Below are 25,053 nucleotides of genomic sequence, written 5' to 3'. Positions count from 1 at the left end.
TTATACAAGTTTTTATTCAGAAATATTTCTTGATTTTCCTGTTTTGAAATGACCTTTAAAGCACATCTCATATCTCTCTAGCTCATAGCTCTGATGAAGAGAGGTGTTCCTCTCAAAACGCATAAGAAACTTGCCACAACTGTGAATGACATCACTCAATCAGTGTGGGGAGCAGTATCCCGTACTACTATTCATTCACCGCTACACAAGCAAACGGAGGAGCCAGGCAAACCAGCCCAGAGGGCATAAAGACACACACCAGAGTCCAGACCCTCTATCCGCTCTGCAGCTGGCTTAAGGGATCTGGTTGAAAATCGTTTTTCAGATATCCTTTAATATTTAAGGCAAAAACTAGCTTTACACGGTAAGCTAATTTCTATGCCTTAACTCTAGGTACATGACTGGAGTTGTTCTCTGACTTCTGAAATGACGACAGGCTTTTTGTGCAGTTCCACAAAGTTATAACAAAGTTTCTATTTATACCCAGTTCTGGGCATGCTGCAAATAGTTTAAGGACAGTTGCCCACCTTTCTGTGACTCCCTTCCATTATTCCGGACTGCTCTATATAAAGAAGGCTGTGGAGCAGAGCTATGAATGGGCCTGGGCTAATTTACAGAGGCACAATCAGGCAGAAGAATCAGAGTGACAAAGTCTCTGATTAGTTATCTGGCATGGTGCCTGGCCATCTCTTATCCTGCCACTAGTATTATCTATAGGCCTACCCTGTATTGTACTGCAAGTCTCATTGTTGTCATGAGCACTACAGGTCATGACATCAATTGCTGAACAAGAGAGAAGTGATTCATATTGAACATGAACTACTTAGAAACACCCACTAGATGGCAGCAGAGTCATGTTTCTCATACCTACATTTTACATGAAATTCCACTCTTGTTAAAGTGGTAGTGCATTTATAAATAAGTGTGTGTAATGAATAGCGGAGATGCCTCCGCGCGGTCTGGCGGCGGGGCGGCTGTCTCCGCGTTCAGACCGGCGGTTTCCGCACAGCAACATGTGTCTGGACCTTCTAGTGCACACAGATGGAGAGCTACGCGTCCGCGCGCCAGGCGACAGGACATTTATACCAGCAGAAGGGGAATCAGCTGATCAGGCCGATCAGCTGATCCCAGCTGGACTCTGGATTGGCTGAGTGGCTCGGGCGGAGCTGCACAGCACTGCAAGTATATATAGATCTTGCTTGTCAGTTGCTGGTTGTCTGCTGTTGCGAATACTTACGTGTGAGCACTCAGACCTCAGTCAGATCCTACAGTGTGTTAGAACCAGGTGGACCTGGGAATTCACACTTAGCCAGATTACGCTATTGTTATATGCTGTGTTATATCTTAGACCAGTTCCAGGGTGTCGAGATAAGGACCTCACACCCAAGCTTAGGATTACTGTGTCATTGCTGTGTTATATCTTAGACCAGTTCCAGGGTGTCGAGACCAAGGACCTCACACCCAAGCTTAGGATTACTGTGTCATTACTGTGTTATACCTTAGACCAGTTCCAGGGTGTTGAGACCAAGGACCTCACACCCAAGCTTAAGATACTGTGTTATTCTTTAGACTAGTTCCTGGGTGTCGAGACCAAGGACCTCACACCTCAGACTAGGATTGTGCTTTATATCTGTTATGACCATTTGCTCTGTCGACCTTTCTCTTGCTATCTGATTCGGTACCTCTGCCTATCTGCCTACCAGTTGCCAACCTTGCCTGTACCCGGTTACCGAGTCAGCCTTCTGTCTTTGTACCTTATCTGCTCGTGTGTTGCCGACCTGGCCTGCCCGACCCTTCTGGCTGTCACTCATCCCTTGAGTGTTCAGTCTGTCTGTACTACCCGTGACACTATTCCACCAAGTGTCAGTTAGCTGCAAGGACCTCCTGCTCCTCAGAGAGTCCTTCCTGCAGTACAGCCAGGGGCCTCTATCCCATAGGAGTCCTCTGGCTGCAGTACAGTCTGATTCCCAGTTTACCAGGGAATCACTGGCTGCCAGATTATCTCTATCGCCTCTCTTAGGAGATAGTTCCTGCAAAGCCAAGGGCCACCTGCTCCTCAGGTGGTCTGTGGTTGAAGTTATCTGTGTCTCCCGCCCCCTACAGTTGCACCAAACACTTACACTCTATTAGGTGTCTAGAGGTTAGTCATACTTGTATTATTGGTGATTCTGCAGATCATCAATAATCAGGTATACATCTGTATTGTTGGTGATACTGCAGATCACCAATCAGATTCTCTCTGTGTGCTGACACCAATCGTTACAGTGTGCTTAAAAAACTTTACAGATGTGTTGGAACTTGGAGACTGGATAAGGGTGTGGCAGTGTAACAGTCTGTAATTCCGAGTTTACCCCTAAGATTTTTTTTCCTAAACCAAAGTAACAGGAAATGGATTCATCCACCACACTCATCTACAGGGGTCGCTAAATTGGGGGTAAGGATGGATTGTGCTGCTCAATCTCACACCAACCCCACATGACTGATACCTCCCAACCGATGAATTTGAGAATGAGGGACTCTGGTGAGCGCAAACATACCAGAGCTATGTGCTCTCCACATCTCCAACTCAAATCTTCAACCTCAACCTGGTATTTATACTCCTATCGCGTGTCAAACACATCTCCGGTCACATCTTCATCCCATTTCCATTCATGTGTTCAGCACACCTCCAGTCATGTGTTCACCACACTTTCAGTCAATGGTTCTCCACGCCTCCAATCATGTATTCTTAACACCTTAATCCACATGTTCACTTTACCTCCAGTCATGTCTTCACCACACCTCCAGTCACATCTTCATCACATCTTCAGTTATGTGTTCACCACACTTTCAGTCATGTCTTCACCACATCTCCTGACACATGTTTACTACACCTCCAGTCATGTGTTCCCCACACCTCCAGTCACATCTTCATCCCATCTTCAGTCATGTGTTCACCACACCTCCAGTCATGTGTTCACTACACCTCCAGTCATATCTTCACCACATGTCCGGACATGTGTTCTCTACACCTCCAGTCATATCTTCACCACATGTCCGGACATGTGTTCACTACACCTCCAGTAATATCTTCACCTCATGTCCGGACATGTGTTCACTACACCTCCAGTCATGTGTTCACCACACCTCCAGTCATGTGTTCACCACACCTCCAGTCATGTGTTCACCACACCTCCAGTCATGTGTCCACCACACCTCCAGTCATGTGTCCACCACACCTCCAGTCATGTGTCCACTACACTTCCAGTCATGTGTTCACCACTACTCCAGTCATGTGTTCACCACTACTCCAGTCAAGTGTTCACCATTACTCCAGTCAAGTGTTCACCATTACTCCAGTCATGTGTTCATCACACCTCCATTCATGTGTTTACCTCACCTCCAGTCATGTGTTTACCATGTTTCCAGTCATGTATTCACCGCGTCTCCAGTCATTTGTTCACCACTCCTCCAGTCATGTGTTCACCACATCTCCAGTCATTTATTCACCACGTCTCCAGTCATTTGTTCACTACACCTCCAGGCAAGTGTTCACCACACCTCCACTCATGTGTTCACCACACCTCCACTCATGTGTTCACCACGTCTCCAGTCATTTGTTCACTACACCTCCAGTCAAGTGTTCACCTCACCTCCAGTCGTGTTCACCACACCTCCAGTCATATTTTCATCACACCTTAAGTCCTGTGTTCACTAGGCCTCCAGCCATGTTTTCACCACACCTCCAGTTATGTGTTCTCCAAATGTCCAGTCATGGGTTCACCAGACCTCCAGTCATGTGTTCAGCATACCTCCAGTCATGTGTTCAGCACACCTCCAGTCATGTGTTCAGCACACCTCCAGTCATGTGTTCAGCACACCTCCAGTCATGTGTTCAGCACACCTCCAGTCATGTGTTTAGCACACCTCCAGTCATGTGTTCAGCACACCTCCAGTCATGTGTTCAGCACACCTCCAGTCATGTGTTCAGCACACCTCCAGTCATGTGTTCAGCACACCTCCAGTCATGTGTTCAGCACACCTCCAGTCATGTGTTCAGCACACCTCCAGTCATGTGTTCAGCACACCTCCAGTCATGTGTTCAGCACACCTCCAGTCATGTGTCCACCACACCTCCAGTCATGTGTCCACTACACTTCCAGTCATGTGTTCACCACTACTCCAGTCATGTGTTCACCACTACTCCAGTCAAGTGTTCACCATTACTCCAGTCAAGTGTTCATCACACCTCCATTCATGTGTTTACCTCACCTCCAGTCATGTGTTTACCATGTTTCCAGTCATGTATTCACCGCGTCTCCAGTCATTTGTTCACCACTCCTCCAGTCATGTGTTCACCACATCTCCAGTCATTTATTCACCACGTCTCCAGTCATTTGTTCACTACACCTCCAGGCAAGTGTTCACCACACCTCCACTCATGTGTTCACCACACCTCCACTCATGTGTTCACCACGTCTCCAGTCATTTGTTCACTACACCTCCAGTCAAGTGTTCACCTCACCTCCAGTCGTGTTCACCACACCTCCAGTCGTATTTTCATCACACCTTAAGTCCTGTGTTCACTAGGCCTCCAGCCATGTTTTCACCACACCTCCAGTTATGTGTTCTCCAAATGTCCAGTCATGTGTTCAGCATACCTCCAGTCTTGTGTTCAGCACACCTCCAGTCATGTGTTCAGCACACCTCCAGTCATGTGTTCAGCACACCTCCAGTCATGTGCTCAGCACACCTCCAGTCATGTGTTCAGCACACCTCCAGTCATGTGTTCAGCACACCTCCAGTCATGTGTTCAGCACACCTCCAGTCATGTGTTCAGCACACCTCCAGTCATGTGTACTGAAATGTTTCACTACAGCTGCAATATCTGATGAAAACAATTCTAATATTGCCGGGCTACTGGATTCCAGCCAGGCCAAACTGAAATCAGTACTGCCCCATTTCAAGAACAAGAGTTACACTTTAAAAAGTCATTAACAACATGTACAACTCCAATGAACACAGCTGGTGTTGTATCGGATGGCTTTCTGTTGGAGTAGACTGAACCTTTTGTTGAACCAACAGAAAAGCCAAGAAACCTCATCTGCTTTCTTTATCTCACTCCATTAACTGCTTAATAAATCAGATAATGTTCTCCAAATGAGGCCTTCATGCTACCTTGCTTTCCTTCCTGGGGTTTCACAGCTATTTCCTCCACACAGTCTGAAGGGAACCAACCAGTGCGACCTCTGCAATTTCCTTCCCAGAATCCTCCTTCCCCCACGCTGAGAACTAGAAAACACAAAATCATTAGGTTAAAGGGGGCCAGTCACATTTAAAGCAATCTGTCACATACAGTTTCCTACTCATAAAAGAGAGAAAGGTGAATCCCCAATTTAAGACATTTGTAAAGATTTCTTGACAGAAGGTTTACAACTCCAAAAACACAACTCCAGTATTGTTTTTTTTTCCATGTCTATTTTTATTGCATGTAATGTGCTTTGAAGGACTATCACAAATATTTTGTAAGCTTCTGTGTGGTATTCAATTTACAATAGCTTTAAAGTGAATGGGAACCGCATTTCAAAAAAAATGAAGCAAATACTTACCTAAGGAGAGGGAAGGCTCTGGGTCATATAGAGCCTTCCGTCTCCTCTGTTGGTGCCCTCTATCCTGTGCTGGCTAACCTCCCCCCCCCCCTCCTTTCAATCCCTCGCCGAAAGGATATTTGGAAGTCTTTGGGAGCCGTGTCCTCCCGAAGACGTGCGGCTCCATACTGCACAGGCGTGAGCGTGCAAGGGAGCGTGCTTGTGCAGGTGCAGTACAGGGCCGCCCTTCTTCAGGAGCACTCAGGCTCCCTGAGAAATTCTGAAGCCTCCTTCGGCCGGGTACAGCAGTATTTTACTAATTTCGTCAAATACCGCTACCGGGCGAGCCAGCACTGGGACAAGGGGACCAGGAGAGGAGCGGGGAGGCTCTATAGGACCCAAAACCTTCCCTCTCCTTGGTTAAGTATCTGTCTCATTTTTTTAAATGCGGTTACCATTCACTTTAAGAAGGCATTTTAGACCTTCTGCTGGAAGAACTCAACCATTCTGTTGTCTTTACAGACAGCGCTATACTCTTAGGACCAAGGATCCAGGAAACTCGATTGCCACTACTGGTTAAGGAGGGATTTTGATGAATGGTAAAACTTTGCAGTTGAATCTTGAAAGGTACACATGACAAACATGGTTCATGTTCATTCTCCTTTAGATTGTAAGCTCACATGAGCAAGGATCTCTTACCCTTTTGTGTCTTGGAATTTGTTATCCATTTTACACACATTACTTTTGTAACTGTAATTACCAATTCTGTATTTTGTATATTGGTGTATAACATTGTCTGTATTATTATGTACCCCATGTTTGTTTCTTACTCTGTACAGCACCACATAATATGTTGGTGTTTCATAAATCAATTATAATAATTGTCCAATTCAATGGCTTTCAAAGTGTTCTCTTTTAAAGCAAGACTCCTAAAACCAGTAAAAAAAAAATGTCTCCGGGGAGTGTATATGTTTCGAGCAGAACCCAGAGTCTGGCCAGAGTGCAATATGACTACATGTGTCCGGCCAAGTCCTGAAGTGTCTTCCCATGATAGTCCCGTAGTGTCTTCCACACTGCATTACTGATTCCCCGCAGTCTCCGTTCTGCACAGTGCACACACGGTATCGTCAGCTGTCTGCTGCAGCCTCCCACACTCTCAAAGTGCTCTCAAAAACAGACGACTCTGTACATGCCCAGTAAGGAGCCACCTGTCTTCAAGAGCATCCGTGGACACAAATGCTCCTGAAGCATACATATTAGTACGCCGCTGGTGAGCTGGACTTGAGGGGTGTTGAATGAAGACGCACCATGCTGCCACTCAAATACCTGGCGGTGTTAAATACTATTCCCTCTTCGAGTTGTCGCAACTCCGAGGGAGATGTAATTTGGTGTCGGCTATTGCCGGAACCGGGAATTACCTTTACGTGCCCCGCAACCTGCTTCACTCCTGAAGGCTTCTTAGGATCCCACTGTAGACATGTTCAACCAGTTGGTTCAATACATAAAACGAGGGTGACAGGGTGGGAACGAGGAGAGCAAGAGAGGACCGGGAGGCTCTATAGGATCCAAAGCCTAGCCTCTCCATAGGTATCTGACTTGTTATTTTTCTTGCTTATGTTTCACTTTAAGTATAAAGTTTCCTTCGAGCTCTGGTCTTGGTGTAAGGACAGATTACCTAACAGTGAAGACTGGTGAGTCACACAGAGATGACTCAACTCTCCCACCTTCTCTTCCCTTCAGACTCCAAATAAAGGCTGGGACAAGCATTACTTAGAGGTAAAATGTGCAAAGCACAGGCTGACTTGCATTTTGTGCATATGACCTATAAAAACTGTATAACAAGTCAAAAAATGCACCTCATTTCCTGTGCAGGGTGGAGATGGAGGAGGATATAGGCCCATGCAGGGGCACACGGGCCCCATGAACCGCTTGCTTCATGTCCATTCAGAAGCGGTTTCTTCCCTCCATGTACCTGTTTTTCCTTCCATGTCATTTTCTCTATTTGGCTGTCCCTCATTATAACTAGGGATGGTCAAGGAGTTTTGGGAAGGTGATCGGTAAAATAAGCTGTTTTCTGCATTATCAAATGCGGTACTGCTTAGTGCATTGAAACCATTGCGTTTCATTTGTTTAATGAAACAAGGATTCTAATTGGCTCCTGTGGGGGGCACGTTTATTCAGAGTTTTTTTTCCACCTACTGTGGTAAATTACCGTATCACACTGACTGTCTCCCATCTACCACTGCACAGTCTAGAAGGGGCGTGACTAAAAGCTTCACTTATAGACAATGATGTAAAAACCGTATCATGGTATCTCTAAAAACAATTATTGCTTTTTAGGGGCAAACCCAGGTTTTTCATGGGGGGGGGGGGGGGGGTTCCTGAAAGGTGTCTCTCAGCCACACACAAAACAGTATAATAATATGGTAGGACATCATGCTGGGTACACATAATGCAATTTCCCCTGCGGCAGACCGACAACAGAGCAGTTTGGATACAGATAATAATGACAGCCGTTATTAGTGATGAAGGGGAAAGTGAAGCATTCACACAGCAGGGTCACAGGGCTGTGCTCATACCTGACTCTGTGCTCTGTTAAGTTCCCCAGAGCTGCTCCATACTCTGTACTCATGCTGCTGCTCCATGCTTTGTACACACGCTGCTGCTCCATGCTCTGTACTCACACTGCTGCTCCATGCTCTGTACTCACACTGCTGCTCCATGCTCTGTACTCACGCTGCTGCTACATCCAAAGTCAGCAGGGAAAGAAAGGGGGCAGTGCTGTGAGCTGCAGGATGCCTGCAGATATTCTGGTGTCTTATCATGTGCCTGTCCCCAGACACTGCACCGGCCCTGGTCTGAGGGGGGATTCTGGGCAGCTATAATCCTCCGTGCATTTGTCCATGTTTTCAGAGATACCATGCTATTGTTTTATTCTGCAAATAATCATTAATAACATCACATAGTCAAAATATTGCACATGTGGTCTAGTGATTTGGACATTGCATTGTGTCCAGACATTGCAGGTAATTATTCTAAAATGGCCAAGGTTTGAATGAATTTGGAATTACATTGTAACATTAATCCAGGCACTGTCAGTCTTGGCTGAAAGCATATAATAAATATATACTTATTTTATGATGTATCTGTTTTGGATGCCTCCAGAAGTATTAAAAAAATCTTATTCTAATTGTTCAAGCGTTTGGCAGAATGTGTGAGAAGTTCCACAAACAGTATGATCATAAATTCACAACATACTGTATTATTGTTAGAATATTTACCACAAGAGGGCAGTGTTGCAACACAGAAAAGTGCAGTACATGCTCAATACTGTTACACACTATACAGAAAGAATATGAATTCATTGTGCATTTAGGATTTATATTGTATTTTCATATGTGTCCGTCAGAAGTAAATAAGGGCATGGCAGCTTTGAAAAACGGTGCTACTAATGTCACTCCAAATTCCAATACATAACAATGGGTATATATTGTGCTGATTAAACACATGGATTCCAAGTCCCAGCACCCACTGTGAACGTTGCCAGACATTGACGCTCTCATCTTACCATTGGTCACACTTCATTGCTTAGATCAGCCCTTTACAGTTCTTATATATTATATACAGCAAGTAAAAAAGTTTTAAAGCGTAAGGTTATATTGGGCTTAGGCAGGGGAGTAACTATAACTAGTGGGGGGGAGGGGGGGCAGAGATCTTTTGGGGCCCCAACTACTAACCCTCCCTTTCCCCGATACAGGGGACTATACTTCAGATCAGGTGTTTTGTGGCTACACTTGTTATGGGTGTGAAGATCATGATGGCCACACTTGTTTTATGACCCTTGTAAGATGGGCCCCAAGGCTGTGAGGGTCTCCAAGGGGAGGCAAGGGAAGGGGTGTGACCATTGGGGGGAATAAAAGTTTTGCTGGGGGGCTCCATGAAATGTAGTTACACCACTGGGCTAAGTGTAATTTAGAGCAGCATCTTTTGGCAATGTCTTGGTATTAGAGGATGAAAATGAAAAGTAATTTTACTCCCGTGAGAACATTCAAGAGAAAAGTTTTCTGAATTGAGGCAAAAAATCTGAACTCAAAGTCAGCAACAAGACCAGATTTTAGCCTTGCTAGGTCAACTGTCTTGCACTACTCATAGCCTACTTATTTGCCTGTAGCTACTTGAGGTATGGTACTATTGGCGACCCACTGTTTGGGGGGAGCACCCTGGTTTTCTACTTCTTTAAATGTTTTTTTTTACTTAGGCTCCTTCTTGAAGGTACCAGAGCTTTTTTGAAGGTACTAGAGCTTTGTGGAAAGTACCAGTGCTTTGTGGAAGTTACCAGAGCTTTATGAAGGTACCAGAGCTTTATTGAAGGTACCAGAGCTTTGTGGCATGTACCAGAGATTTGTGGAAGGTACCAGAGCTTTATTGAAGGTACCAGAGCTTTGTGGATGGTACCAGAGCTTTGTGCAAGGTACCATAGCTTTGTGGCATGTACCAGAGCTTTGTGGAAGGTACCAGAGCTTTATTGAAGGCACCAGAGCTTTGTACAAGGTACCAGAGCTTTATGGAAAGTACCAGAGCTTTGTGGAAAGTACCAGAGCTTTATGGAAGGTACCAGAGCTTTGTTGAAGGTACCAGAGCTTTGTGGCATGTACCAGAGCTTTGTTGAAGGTACCAGAGGTAGTTGTACAGGAGGAAGGGGGTAGGGAGATAGCTTTTACTTCACTGTGTTCCAGCCTGGCCTCTCTCAAAATAATTTATGAGAATACTAAGTGTTGTGGCGGAAAAGTGACTATCATTCTCACCTTGCAATGCTAGGTTTTTTTCCCAATGTCCTGCCAATTTTGCCACTTTTATGCAGTAGATCATTTAGTGATCAGTGAAAATGTCAATATTCTTTTTGCATTTCTTTTTGTGAAAATAATGTAAAATTTGACTATCGAGCAAAAATGCCTTAGAAAATAATTTTGTAATTCGTTTGTGATTTTTCAATTTAAATAGGTGTGATTTGGGGCGTTTTTGCTATTTGACGCTGTAAAATGTGTGGGTTTTTTTGTTTTTTTTTTTGCTTTTGCACTTTATAAAGGTGTAATCAACTCATGAATGACAATTTGCAGTTTTAGTTAAAATTCACATTGCGAAAATATAATACACTTTCGATACTTTCAAAATCAAAAACAGCATTTTCGATGTGAAAATTACTATGGCCAAAAAGCGCATGCAACACTAGAGAGCACACTTATACAGTCTGTTCATAGTATTCAAAATGCGGCATACTACGCTCTCATATGTGTATGTGTATGCACCCTTAGGCATTAAAGGACCACTGTAAGGTATATATAAAAAAGGAGTTTAACTTGCCTGGGGCTTCTACTGGTCCCCTGCAGACATTCTGCGCCCGCCCCGGGACAAAACGATCTGCCAGTCCCCCGTCGCAGCTCATTTCTGTTTTTTGCTACTTTAATGTCACATGTCACATTACGTCCTGCTAGGGTCGTGCAGTGGCCCGCGACATTACAGGCGCAAAAAACTGAAGTAAGCCATGGCAGGGGACCGGAGGATTGTTTTGTCCCGGTGTGGGCACAGGACGTCTGCAGGGGACCGGTAGAAGCCTCAGGTAAGTTAAACTTTTTTCTTTTTTTATATACAGTACCTTACAGTGGTCCTTTAAGAAGGTACAGAGGAGTAGCTACAGAGCCATGGGCCTGAGTACAAGTTTTTTTTTTTTTTTTTTTACTGGCTGACCCATATATCCGATAATATATAAAAGTGCTTATGTTTTACAGTATTTACAGTATTACTTTATCAATGATTTAGTTCATGTTTGCCTATGGTTTGTTTATTATTAAATAAGCAGAAGCAACGCCGGGTCTCCCACAGTCCTCATGGAGTACAGACAATAGCACCATTTTTCACAGCTGCTGTGTCCTTGCATCCAGCAGTATCCCAGCTTTGGAGAGGAATGGGTAAATGCAATAGACCTACCTTTGATCTTCTCCCCTTTGCTGAGCGATATCTCTCCATCTCCTTGGGCTTGGTATGGCTTTGTGACCACAAACATCCGCCCTGGCACAGCCGAGTACAGCTTCTTCTTCATGCGGTGATTCACAGTCCCGCCAGCAGAGGGTTCTTTGGTAGAACCACTGGAACTGAAAGATGATCAGAAGCAGAACATGAGTTGGTGACCTGATCTCATCAAGCACTGTACTAAATAAGCTGAACTCCAGACACTAAAGGTGGCCATATATTAGATTATTATAATAGAAATGGATGAAAATTGGTGCCGCCAAGTGCATGCCCGGCTGACAATGCGATCAATTTCGGGACGAAAATTGGTCGCTTTGTTGATCGCGCATGCTGCAAGAAGTTGGGCCAACTTACTCGATCGAGTGCATGGTGGGAATGGCGTGCAATTTTGCGACAATCGACGAATGCGACATAATCCCTGGCGCTGTCCCCCCCTAATGAAAAATGTCCCCCTAGATTACTAAGAAATTAGGGAGAGATTTGTTTCTTGGTCAAATCTGCCCATGATCACTAGATGTATGGATATCTTAATATTCAACTGAACAACTGACCTCAGGATCACTGCATACAGTTCTGGAACAGAGCACGTGAGCTATGTTCCTGGCAGTCAGGTGATTACTTTTAAGATTAAAGGTAACTTAAAGTGAACCAGAGACGAAGCACCCTCATGTATTTTACCATATATATCAGTGGGAACATTAGAGAAAACACCTACCCTGCTCTCTGTTTCATCCTTCACTGCTCAGCCTGCTTGTTACAGCCCTGATAAAATCCCAACTGAGCATTTAGTCTGGCTGTGCTCAGGAATCATTATAGCTGAGTCTGTATTCTCTGATGTCACAAATGAACCCCACAAATGACGTCATTTTAGAAAGAAGACCCCCCAAGGTATTCCGTTAGGAGTATGGTGAGTTCATATGAGCACCTTTAGGCTTTACAGGGGTGCTTACAATTAGGCACCCCCCAAAATGCCAGGACAGTAAACACACCCCACAAATGACCCCATTTTGGAAAGTAGACACTTCAAGGTATTCAGAGAGAAGCATAGTGAGTCCGTGGAAGATTTCATTTTTTTTTTTTGTCGCAAATTAGAATAAATGGAAACTTTTTTCTTTTTTTTTTGTCACAAAGTGTCATTTTCCGCTACCTTGTGACAAAAAATAAAATCTTCTATGAACTCACCATGCCTCTCAGTGAATACTTTGGGATGACTTCTTTTCAAAATGGGGTCATTTGGGAGGTATTTATACTATCCTGGAATTTTAGCACCTCATGAAACATGACAGGTGCTCAGAAAAGTCAGAGATGCTTCAAAATGGGAAAATTCACTTTTGGCATTATAGTTTGAAAATGCTATAACTTTTACCCAAATCAATAAATATACACTGAATGGATTTTTTTTTTTATCAAAGACATGTAGCACAATAAATTTGGACAGAAATGTATACAGAAATTTTACCGTATTTAAAAAATGTCAGCACAGAAAGTAAAAAAAAAATAATTTTTTTGACAAAATTCATGTCTTTTTTGATGAATATAATTAAAACTAAAACTCGCAGCAGCAATCAAATAGCACCAAAAGAAAGCTGTATTAGTGACAAGAAAAGGAGGTAAAATTCATTTAGGTGGTAGGTTGTATGAGCGAGCAATAAACCGTGAAAGCTGCAGTGGTCTGAATGGAGAAAAAGGCTCTGGTCCTTAAGGGGCGAAAAGACTGTGGTCCTCAAGTGGTTAAACAATGCATACTGCCTGGCTTGCCTGGTGATCCTCTGCCTTTAATACTTAAGCACAACAGAAGAGTATGGCCCGGTTCACATTAGCGGTTGCTATCCGGAATCGCCGTGCCGGAGCCGTGCCGGAGCCGGACCGCATGCGGACCGGACGAAACGGACGCACGGCATAGCAATGAAAGTCTATGCGACCGTTCACATGCGTCCGTTTCGTCCGGACCGGAGCCGGACCGGATCCGGACTCCGGCGTCCGTTCCAACATGCGCTATTTTTTGGTCCGGCTGGTCCGGCTGACGTATCCGGACCGGAGCCGGAATGTTGCATCCGGCCAATGGAAACCAATGAGAACCGGAGAGCGCACAACACACTGGCTATAAAAACCGGATGTTGTACCACACTTCCTATGCTGACTCTATGGTATGGTGGCCATTTTGGATGGGGACCACATGGCACCAGCGTTCACAGAGTGGAGCAGCAGTGACTTCATGCTGGAGCTCTTTGGCAGCAATATGGAGCAGGATCTGTCTGATAGCGAGGGGGTGAGGCCCTACACATCAGAAGACCTCATCCTACAGGTGCAGCAGGTACCAGCCCTGTGGGACAAGGGGGATGCGGACCACAGCAACATCAAAAAATGCAGAGGCCTGTGGAAAAAAATTGCCAAGCTGTATGTGGAGGACTTTGAGAACTTGAGCAAGAGACAGCAAGGCACAGAGGGTATGTTGACTAGAAGTTTTTGGGGGGGGGCTTGTGGTTTAAGCTTGTGATGTATTCAACTTTTGCTATGGATTTGTGTCACCCACGTGTTGCCCACCCACCCGTGGCCCACCCACCTGTTCCCCACCCACCTGTACCCCACCTGTGATGTATCCCACCCACCTGTACCCCACCTGTGATGTATCCCACCTGTGATGTATCCCACCCACCTGTACCCCACCTGTGATGTATCCCACCTGTGATGTATCCCACCCACCTGTACCCCACCTGTGCTGTTTCCCACCCACCTGTGATGTATCCCACCCACCTGTACCCCACCTGTGATGTATCCCACCTGTGATGTATCCCACCCACCAGTACCCCACCTGTGATGTATCCCACCCACCTCTACCCCACCTGTGATGTATCCCCCCCACCTGTGATGTATCCCACCTGTGATGTATCCCACCCACCTGTACCCCACCTGTGCTGTATCCCACCCACCTGTGATGTATCACACCCACCTGTACCCCACCTGTGATGTATCCCACCTGTGATGTATCCCACCTGTGGTGTATCCCACCTGTGCTGTATCCCACCCACCTGTGATGTATCACACCCACCTGTACCCCACCTGTGATGTACCCCACCTGTGATGTATCCCACCTGTGATGTATCCCACCCACCTCTACCCCACCTGTGATGTATCCCACCCACCTCTACCCCACCTGTGATGTATCCCACCCACCTGTACCCCACCTGTGATGTATCCCACCTGTGATGTATCCCACCCACCTGTACTGTATCCCACCCACCTGTGATGTATCCCACCCACCTGTACCCCACCTGTGATGTATCCCACCTGTGATGTATCCCACCTGTGATGTATCCCACCCACCTCTACCCCACCTGTGATGTATCCCACCCACCTCTACCCCACCTGTGATGTATCCCACCCACCTCTACCCCACCTGTGATGTATCCCACCTGTGATGTATCCCACCCACCTGTACCCCACCTGTGCTGTATCCCACCCACCTGTGATGTATCACACCCACCTGTACCCCACCTGTGATGTATCCCACCTGTGATGTATCCCACCCACCTCTACCCCACCTGTGATGTATCCCACCCACCTCTACCCCACCTGTGATGTATCCCACCCACCTCTACCCCACCTGTGATGTATCCCACCCACCTCTACCCCACCTGTGATGTATCCCACCTGTGATGTATCCCACCCACCTGCGATGTACCCCACCTGTGCACATAAAACATACACAATGACCAATTATTATACATCAATTTATTGTAAAAAATTAATACATTTAAAATCACTCAAACTTGAAACTCCAAAATAAACACATTTCAACAAAACATATTAAAAACCAAACATTCACCCTCGTCCAGGTGGTGTGGTAAAATAAAGTCTCAGTTGGTCCCTGTTCCGCAGTGACACTACCCTTGGCCTGGTTGCATACCTCCGCAGGGGCATTAGTGGAAGCACATTCGGGGGTTCAGGAGTCTCTCTTTCCTCCTGCCGCACAAAGTTGTGGAGGATGCATGCTGCCTTCACCACGACAACTGCGTTGCCCGGTTTCAGCAGCATGGGCGTGTGGAACACCCTCCACTTTGACACCAGGATCCCAAATGTGCACTCCACCATTCTCCTTGCACGGCTCAACCGAGCATTGAAGTGTAGCTGGCTGGCATCAAGTCCCCTGTCTGGGTACGGACGCATTACATGGTCGGACAGGGCGAAGGCCTCGTCCCCCACAAACACATAGGGGTAGGCCGGTGCCCTTGTCCCAGGCCAGGGTCTGTCACGGGGGAGACGCAGTCTGCCTTCCTCCATCAGCCGGCAAAGGGTCGTACGCTGGAAAATTCCAGAGTCATTGGAACTACCGTACGACCCCACATCCACGTACACAAACTTGTAGTCCGCATCTGCCACTGCCATTAGAACAATGCTGAAGTATTTTTTATAGTTGAAATAATGGCTGCCACTCCCCACGGGTTTCTGAATCCGGATGTGTTTCCCATCCAGTGCGCCAACACAATTAGGAAACTTGCACTCGGTCCAGAAGCCCTGGGCGATCTCCTCCCATTTCGTGGTGTCCGGCACAGGCATGTATCTGGCCCTCAGTCGCGTCCAAAGGATCCTCGAAGTCCTCACGACGATGCCTGCCACCGTGCTCTTCCCAATACGAAATGTGACATGTAGCGATGTATATGTTTGTCCAGTTGCGATGTACCTACAAGAGAAATAATCGAAATCAATTTTTCATGTCGTTACAGGAGAAAGGTACAAGACAAGGTGGCGCAATATACGGGATGCATATGTGAAATGGCTACGGAAGAAAAAACTTGCCGAACGAAGTGGCAGTGGCGGGGGAAGGCGACAAAAAGACTACCAATTTGCCAAGCAATTGTCTTTCATCAATGCAAGCCTGGAACCTAGACTGTAAGTACCACTACTGTGGGCAGGAACTGAGAGCTCACATGACTTCGGCCATGTATTGCTATGGCCTCAATTCCCATGGCTAGCGAACTTTTCTCACAAGCTTTATCAAATGTTGGGTAGAAACGGGTGATAAAGTGATTGCTAGTGTTTGCTAGCTCTGTGAATTGACGCCACATGCTGTTTGGCACACCAATAAATATTTTTTTTATCTACAGGACTGAAGACAATTTGGAGCAAGAGGAACCGACCCAGGAGGCACGGTTCAGCAGTGAGGAGAGCTTGGTGGATGATGACGTCGCCGATGTAACCTATTGCCCCGAGGCGAGGAGTAGGAGGAGGGAGTCCTTAATCACAACTCCGTCCTTTGATGATGACTTGGCAGAAGAGAGCTTGGATGTTGAGGTTGCAGGACCGAGTGTGGAAGAAGCTGAACCTCCACAATCGACCGCTATGGAAGCTCCAGGGGAACAAGAACAAAGTGAGGAGCACCGAGAGACTGCAGCACAACCAGCGCGCAGGGCAACCCCGACACAGGCCAGAGGACGGGAAGATGCTGCCACACCACCAGTGAGGACCACCACACCAGTGAGGCGTCGAGGTACCCTCCCCCCAACAAGGAGAGAGACAGAGTCCGAGATGTCCGGGGCTGTCTCCGGACTTCTCGGGATTCTTCAGAGCCACCAAACTCTCATAACCCGGCAGTTGCAAGATGAGGACAGGGGCCATATCATGGAGCAGTACAAGTCCCACATCACTACACTGCAATGTGAGCTCGACGCTGTACATGGGCACTACAGGGACGAGCTTAAAATGATGCATGAGATGCACAGAGGAGAAAGCGACCAACTGCGTGCGCAGCATCATCAGTCGGTGGGCCAGCTGCAGAACATGATGCAGCAAATGCATCAACAAAGCAAGGAACTACTGAAATTGCAGGCACACCCGTGTTTTCACACTGTGATGTCTCTAATACCATATCTAGAAAAGGTGCCTTCACAAAACCTGATGGCGTGCCATTCCAATTTGCTGGAGGTGATTAAACAGCACATGGACACGCCATTATTGCAACCACCAATTTTTAGACCCCCACAACCAACAGCGGTGCCCACCTGGCAATCATCACAGATGTACACCGGCTACAGAGGCAGTCAATATGGGCCACCGCTGTCAGGGTCCAGCTCATCCACGACCAGCACCCAAGAGAGTCCAGATTTCCAGGCAGCAACTCCCACCTTTTCTAGTAGTGGTGCCGATACAATTTGAAAAAAAAAGTAAAATTGTTCCTGGACATGCTCCTCTGAATACCTCCGATCCTCGGAGGAAGGATACCATCACAGGGCTTTTTAACTTTTGGTTTAGCTGGACTTGAACTTTAGGGCCTGGTGTCCCCGAAAGACACTACCTGGGTCACAACCTTGTGCCTGTTGCACTGCACCTGTAGTCCTGCACCTGTGCCTTTGATTCCTCTTGTTCCTTACTTTGTTGATCCTAATCACTTGCACAAGACCCTTGGAGCCATGGGTGAAGGACACCTTGACTGGTCGGTGAGAGGCCTAGCCTTTTCACTGCCCTGTGTCCTTCATCCATGGCTCAGAGGGTCATGTGCCAGTGGTTAGGTTTTTGAAGCACTTCAATTTTAGGGCCTGGTGTCCCCGAAAGACACTACCTGGGTCACAACCTTGTGCCTGTTGCACTGCACCTGTAGTCCTGCACCTGTGCCTTTGATTCCTCTTGTTCCTTACTTTGTTGATCCTAATCACTTGCACAAGACCCTTGGAGCCATGGGTGAAGGACACCTTCACTGGTCGGTGAGAGGCCTAGCCTTTTCACTGACCTGTGTCCTTCATCCATGGCTCAGAGGGTCCTGTGCCAGTCGTTAGGTTTTAGAAGCACTAATAATTTAGGGCCTGGTGTCCCCGAAAGACACTACCTGGGTCACAACCTTGTGCCTGTTGCACAGCACCTGTAGTCCTGCACCTGTGCCTTTGATTCCTCTTGTTCCTTACTTTGTTGATCCTAACCACTTGCACAAGACCCTTGGAGCCATGGATGAAGGACACCTTGACTGGTCGATGAGAGGCCTAGCCTTTTCACTGACCTGTGTCCTTCATCCATGGCTCAGAGGGTCATGTGCCAGTGGTTAGGTTTTTGAAGCACTTCAACTTTAGGGCCTGGTGTCCCCGAAAGACACTACCTGGGTCACAACCTTGTGCCTGTTGCACTGCACCTGTAGTCCTGCACCTGTGCCTTTGATTCCTCTTGTTCCTTACTTTGTTGATCCTAATCACTTGCACAAGACCCTTGGAGCCATGGGTGAAGGACACCTTGACTGGTCGGTGAGAGGCCTAGCCTTTTCACTGCCCTGTGTCCTTCATCCATGGCTCAGAGGGTCATGTGCCAGTGGTTAGGTTTTTGAAGCACTTCAATTTTAGGGCCTGGTGTCCCCGAAAGACACTACCTGGGTCACAACCTTGTGCCTGTTGCACTGCACCTGTAGTCATGCACCTCTGCCATCGGTTCCTCTTGCTCCTCACTTTGTTCTTGTTCCTAACCACTTGCACAAGACCCTTGGAGCCATGGATGAAGGACACCTTGACTGGTCGGTGAGAGGCCTAGCCTTTTCACTGCCCTGTGTCCTTCATCCATGGCTCAGAGGGTCATGTGCCAGTGGTTAGGTTTTTGAAGCACTTCAATTTTAGGGCCTGGTGTCCCCGAAAGACACTACCTGGGTCACAACCTTGTGCCTGTTGCACTGCACCTGTAGTCATGCACCTCTGCCATCGGTTCCTCTTGCTCCTCACTTTGTTCTTGTTCCTAACCACTTGCACAAGACCCTTGGAGCCATGGATGAAGGACACCTTGACTGGTCGGTGAGAGGCCTAGCCTTTTCACTGCCCTGTGTCCTTCATCCATGGCTCAGAGGGTCATGTGCCAGTGGTTAGGTTTTTGAAGCACTTCAATTTTAGGGCCTGGTGTCCCCGAAAGACACTACCTGGGTCACAACCTTGTGCCTGTTGCACTGCACCTGTAGTCATGCACCTCTGCCATCGGTTCCTCTTGCTCCTCACTTTGTTCTTGTTCCTAACCACTTGCACAAGACCCTTGGAGCCATGGATGAAGGACACCTTGACTGGTCGGTGAGAGGCCTAGCCTTTTCACTGACCTGTGTCCTTCATCCATGGCTCAGAGGGTCATGTGCCAGTGGTTAGGTTTTTGAAGCACTTCAATTTTAGGGCCTGGTGTCCCCGAAAGACACTACCTGGGTCACAACCTTGTGCCTGTTGCACTGCACCTGTAGTCATGCACCTCTGCCATCGGTTCCTCTTGCTCCTCACTTTGTTCTTGTTCCTAACCACTTGCACAAGACCCTTGGAGCCATGGATGAAGGACACCTTGACTGGTCGGTGAGAGGCCTAGCCTTTTCACTGCCCTGTGTCCTTCATCCATGGCTCAGAGGGTCATGTGCCAGTGGTTAGGTTTTTGAAGCACTTCAATTTTAGGGCCTGGTGTCCCCGAAAGACACTTGGGCAGCTATGCCCTACAACTCTTCCAGCACAAAGTTGGTGGTTGGTGTTCCTTAAAACTGACCGGGCTATACCATAGATATGTTATTTTTTTGTCTTCCATGTTGGAAGAATGTTTCCATGTTGGAAAGTGGTTGTTTTTGCAATAAAAAAATTTGTTTTTACATACCTCAGTGTGATGAGTAGTTGTTCTTGTGGTGTGACTGCTCTCCTGAACGTGGTATCCTTCTTCCTAAGGTCATCCTTCACCATCTCCAAAAGGGTATCAAACCTGTCAGGAGATGTAAAGGAAGAAGCTGTAAAGTATGTTGTGGGACAAGGTGTTGGGTGGAGGATGGGGGAGGTGTGTTTACAGAGGTTTGGGAGTGTTGTGGAGGGTGGGGGTGTAGTGTATAGCTAGGTATACAGGGGTGTGGGGGTCAGGGTGGTGTGTTTAGCTAGGTATACAGGGATGAGGTGTTGTGGGGGTGAGGGTGGGGTGTTTAGGAATGGTGGGGGTTGGTGTATTTAGGCCTATATACTTACAGGGGAATAGACATCCGAGTGTAGCTGTAGAACTTCTGTGGGTGTCGTCTGAGGTCCCGGTAGAGGGCCTGGAACTCTCCCTTCCTCTGCCTCCTGGCTAGTAGAGGGTGCACCCACCATCTCCTGCGAGGAGCACGCCTTCTCCCCACATAGTAGTAGGTAAACAACAGGAAGGAGAGAATTCCCAGGTAATAAGCGTAAAAAATGACTGGATCCATGGTCCCAACTGCTGTCTCTGTATCCAAGGATGGTCTCCACACGTCCAGCTGTCTCCAACAATGACCCCAGAGCTTCTGCTGACCTCCCAGAACCCCAGGTATTTATACAGGTTGTTATCTCTTTAAGAATCCGGATCCGGACCGCAACCGTGTTCATACCGCACGGAAACCGTATGCAAACGGACCGGATCCGGACCGGATCCGGAAAGGAACCGTACGGTTCAGGTCCGATCCGGCTCCGGTGCGGTCCGGACATCCGGTGCGGTTTTTGCAAAACCGCAAGTGTGAACGGGGCCTATTAAATCCAGGCGCACACATCATAAACTCCAACTCTTTAAAGGACAACTGTAATGAGAGGGATATGGAAGCTGCCATATATTCCCTTTTAAGCAATACCAGTTGCCTGGCTATCATGCTGATCCTCTCTCTCTAATACTTTTAGCCATAGCCCCTGAACAAGCATGCAGCAGATCAGGTGTTTCTGACATTATTTTCAGATCTGACAAGGTTAGCTGCAAGCTTTTTTCTGTTGTGATTCAGACACTACAGCAGCCAAATAAGTCAGCAGGGCTGCCAGGCAACTGATTTGTTGGAAGGAATTAAATATGGCAGCCTCCGTATGCCTCTAACGGGGGCTTTGCTATTAACCGCTAAAGTCAACGGCTGGTGAAACATTTCCCACATTCTGAACGAGAACTTTAATAACAATTATCTCAAAAATTGTAAGGTCTTTTTGATTTTTTTTCCTCTTCTACCCACTGTCCTCCTTTACATACCCTGCAAAGTTGGTGTTTCTGGGGGCTTTGCTATGAACTGCTAAATTCAGCGGTCATTGACTTTAACCGGTTCAGCCTCACAGCTATTTTCACCTTAAGGACTGAAGCAATTTTCCCCTGTCAGCGCTGCTCTCATTCATTCGCTAATAGCTTTATCACTACTCATCACACATAAATTATTTAGATCTTGTTTTTTTCACCACAAATTTGGCTTTTGGAGGGTGACATTTGTTGTTAGTAACTACTAAAATGTCTATGTATTTTAAAGAGAAAAACGAGGGAAAAAATGAAAAAATGCACTATTTCTCCAATTCCAGCCTCTATAGTTTTAAAATGAACAACGCTACTGAACATTTTACCCACACATTTTATCTGCCTATCTGTCGTGGTTATCACAAGATTTAAATTATGTCCCTAGTACATAGTATGGTGACAATATATTATTTGGAAATAAAGGTGCATTTTTTCTATGTTGTGTTTTTTGTTTTCTCATTGCACACTACCAATAATTACAAGCCTTTATTTGAAAAAAAAAACAGTAATACATCCTCATGACATACATATTTAAAAAGCGGAGTCCCTAAGGTAACTATTTAAGTATTCACTTTTCAATTCTGTCACTTTTGGTGTTTTTTACAAGTGTATTAGTTTGGTGCAGAGTATGTGAAAATAACAATTGCATTGCTTTTCATTTCATTTGCTGCTAAAACAAAACCACATCACATATGCCTAATCTCTCAAAGACCTCAAATACTATTCTCTTGCTTGTCCCGGTGAAAATGATACCCTATACACATAATCAGATAGCTTCTTGGCCACGCAATACTCTGTTAACCATGAGCAGCACTAATGCATTTTTCAAGGCCATTTTTTGCAACAAAAGTAATACAGTCATTCTTTGTTCGCAAAGCCCCTGGAGTGTCAAAACATTTGAAACAGGTCACAAATGTCACCATTCTGAAAACTAGAGACCCAGGCCTACTGAGATATACATATTTTGAAACAATTGGACTTCTGCGGTTTTGCTAAAATTGAATCATAACTTGGAAAATGGTATTTTTTTACATCTTTTTTCACTTTGGCACAAAAAAAAAAACACTTAACATAGTTCTTGTCTCTCAAAGACCCCAAATACTATTCTCTTGCTTGTCCCGGTGAAAATGATACCCTATACACATAATCAGATAGCTTCTTGGCCACGCAATACTCTGTTAACCATGAGCAGCACTAATGCATTTTTCAAGTCCATTTTTTGCAACAAAAGTAATACAGTCATTCTTTGTTCGCAAAGCCCCTGGAGTGTCAAAACATTTGAAACAGGTCACAAATGTCACCATTCTGAAAACTAGAGACCCAGGCCTACTGAGATATACATATTTTGAAACAATTGGACTTCTGCGGTTTTGCTAAAATTGAATCATAACTTGGAAAATGGTATTTTTTTACATCTTTTTTCACTTTGGCACAAAAAAAACAAACACTTAACATAGTTCTTGTCTCTCAAAGACCCCAAATACTATTCTCTTGCTTGTCCCGGTGAAAATGATACCCTATACACATAATCAGATAGCTTCTTGGCCACGCAATACTCTGTTAACCATGAGCAGCACTAATGCATTTTTCAAGGCCATTTTTTGCAACAAAAGTAATACAGTCATTCTTTGTTCGCAAAGCCCCTGGAGTGTCAGAACATTTGAAACAGGTCACAAATGTCACCATTCTGAAAACTAGAGACCCAGGCCTACTGAGATACACATATTTTGAAACAATTGGACTTCTGTGGTTTTGCTAAAATTGAATCATAACTTGGAAAATGATATTTTTTACATATTTTTTTCACTTTGGCACTAGAAAAAAATCTGATGACTTAGGCCTCAGTCCTAAAACACACCAACATTTTTTCTACAGCTCATCACGGTTAAAATGATACAACATATGCCTTACTTAGTAACAAATGGTTGGGTGCAGCAATCAGTTATACCCAATGTGCACTATTTTTTTTGCACTAATTGTTGCAGAGCTATTGTTTGTTTGCATATTCCCAGGAGAGATTGGAATCAAACAAAGACCGCACATGACACCATCATAGAAGGCTAACAACCAGGGCTATTCATCAGTAGGTATTTTGTGAGCTACCTTCTCAAAGGAACACTGCAAAAGGAATTCTCACATTGTCCTGGTTATAACAAATCCAAAATGTGGCTAATTTGAATATATCACTTCTCTTCACAGTGATAACAAATACATTGGAACTTACCATTGGATGTCTTGCAGAATTAGAGAAAAGCCAGAGGCCATAAGTCAGGGGTCAAGCAGATCCAAGAGTCAGAAGATGGGAGCAGCAGGGTCCAAAGTTCAATTTTGAACTTTGTTTGTGGTTTCTTTTTCCTCAAAAAATTCAGTTTCCTCCAACACCCCAAAAACATAGGGGTATGCCAAATGTGAGCTCCTTTGAGGGTCTGTAAGTTACATGAATATATAGGAAAGGGGAAAATGCCAGTCAAATATGTCCAGGTAAAGAAAAAAAAAACACAAAAAAAAGAAAAAAAAACACAAAAAAAAGGAAAAAAAAGAAATTAGTAATCTGCAAGTGTGTGGTATGCCCTAAAGCACTTGATAACACACAGTGCAGGGGCTGACGGGCAATCTGGGCAAAAATACCGTGACTCACACCGTCTCTTGTGTTTCACACACACTCTGCATCTTCTCAGGGGGGCTTTTTTCACTTCATTGGGGGGAATTAGTTCAGGGAAATGTCTCTCCCTCAGTCTAATTGAGTTCTCCAAATGGATAGGATCCTGTTGTGCAATTTGGCCAGGGGAATACATTAGGGACTTGTGGACTTGAATCTGGAAGTCAAGAAAGGTCATCTGTTGGCTTGTTGGTGTTGTGGCTGTTTTTAGATAGACCACAAATGCATTGTGCATGGTCATCTGCAACAAGAAGAATGTTATTTTTTTGTACCATGCTTTCCTTCTTCTTCTTAATAAATAAGGCGCCAAGACTTGGTCTGATAAGTCCACTGCTCCCATATTTTTATTGTAGGCGACTATGGCCTCTGGCTTTGTACGCTGTTCCGTTCTGGATGTGGCAAGAACTGTGGCCTCAGTGTGGATGGTAGATAGCATCATCACCTCCCGCTTGTCGTGGAACTTTATTGCCAGGAGCTCTTCAGATCTGAGTGCGTAAGACTCTCCTCTGCATAGTTTTTTATTTACTACCTGTGGGGGGAGGCCTTTACGGTTTGCTCTCACCGTCCCACATGCGCCAGTCTGGACTGAGAAGAGGAACTTAAACAGTGGCACACTTGTATAAAAGTTGTCCAAGTAGACGTGGTAGCCTTGGTGGAGAAGTGGATTTAATAGGTCCACCACTATTTTGCCACTGGTGCTAATGTACTCAGGGCACCCAGCTGGCTGCAGAATGGAGTCTTTGCCTTCATAGATTTTAAAAGTGAAGGTATAGCCAGTGCCACTCTCGCATGCCCTATAAATTTTCACCCCACATCTTGCCCTCTTGCTTGGTA

General features: G+C 45.8%; 1 protein-coding gene across 5 annotated transcripts in view; it reads right to left on the bottom strand.

Moving 5' to 3' along the window:
• The window catches only part of SHANK1 (SH3 and multiple ankyrin repeat domains 1), a 656,518-nt gene that overhangs the window by 224,296 nt on the left and 407,169 nt on the right, over positions 1-25,053 (bottom strand). For all 5 annotated transcript variants that reach the window (XM_068241408.1, XM_068241411.1, XM_068241409.1 and 2 more), the window contains 2 exons: positions 11,553-11,716; positions 5,158-5,271 (listed from right to left, as the gene is read on the bottom strand). In XM_068241408.1, the coding sequence (XP_068097509.1) occupies positions 5,158-5,271; positions 11,553-11,716 (278 nt within the window). The remainder of the gene's footprint in view (positions 1-5,157; positions 5,272-11,552; positions 11,717-25,053) is intronic.

Source organism: Hyperolius riggenbachi, chromosome 6 (genome assembly GCF_040937935.1).
Source record: "Hyperolius riggenbachi isolate aHypRig1 chromosome 6, aHypRig1.pri, whole genome shotgun sequence".
Classification (NCBI taxonomy): domain Eukaryota; kingdom Metazoa; phylum Chordata; class Amphibia; order Anura; family Hyperoliidae; genus Hyperolius; species Hyperolius riggenbachi.
This window is presented reverse-complemented; position numbering and strand designations above follow the sequence as displayed.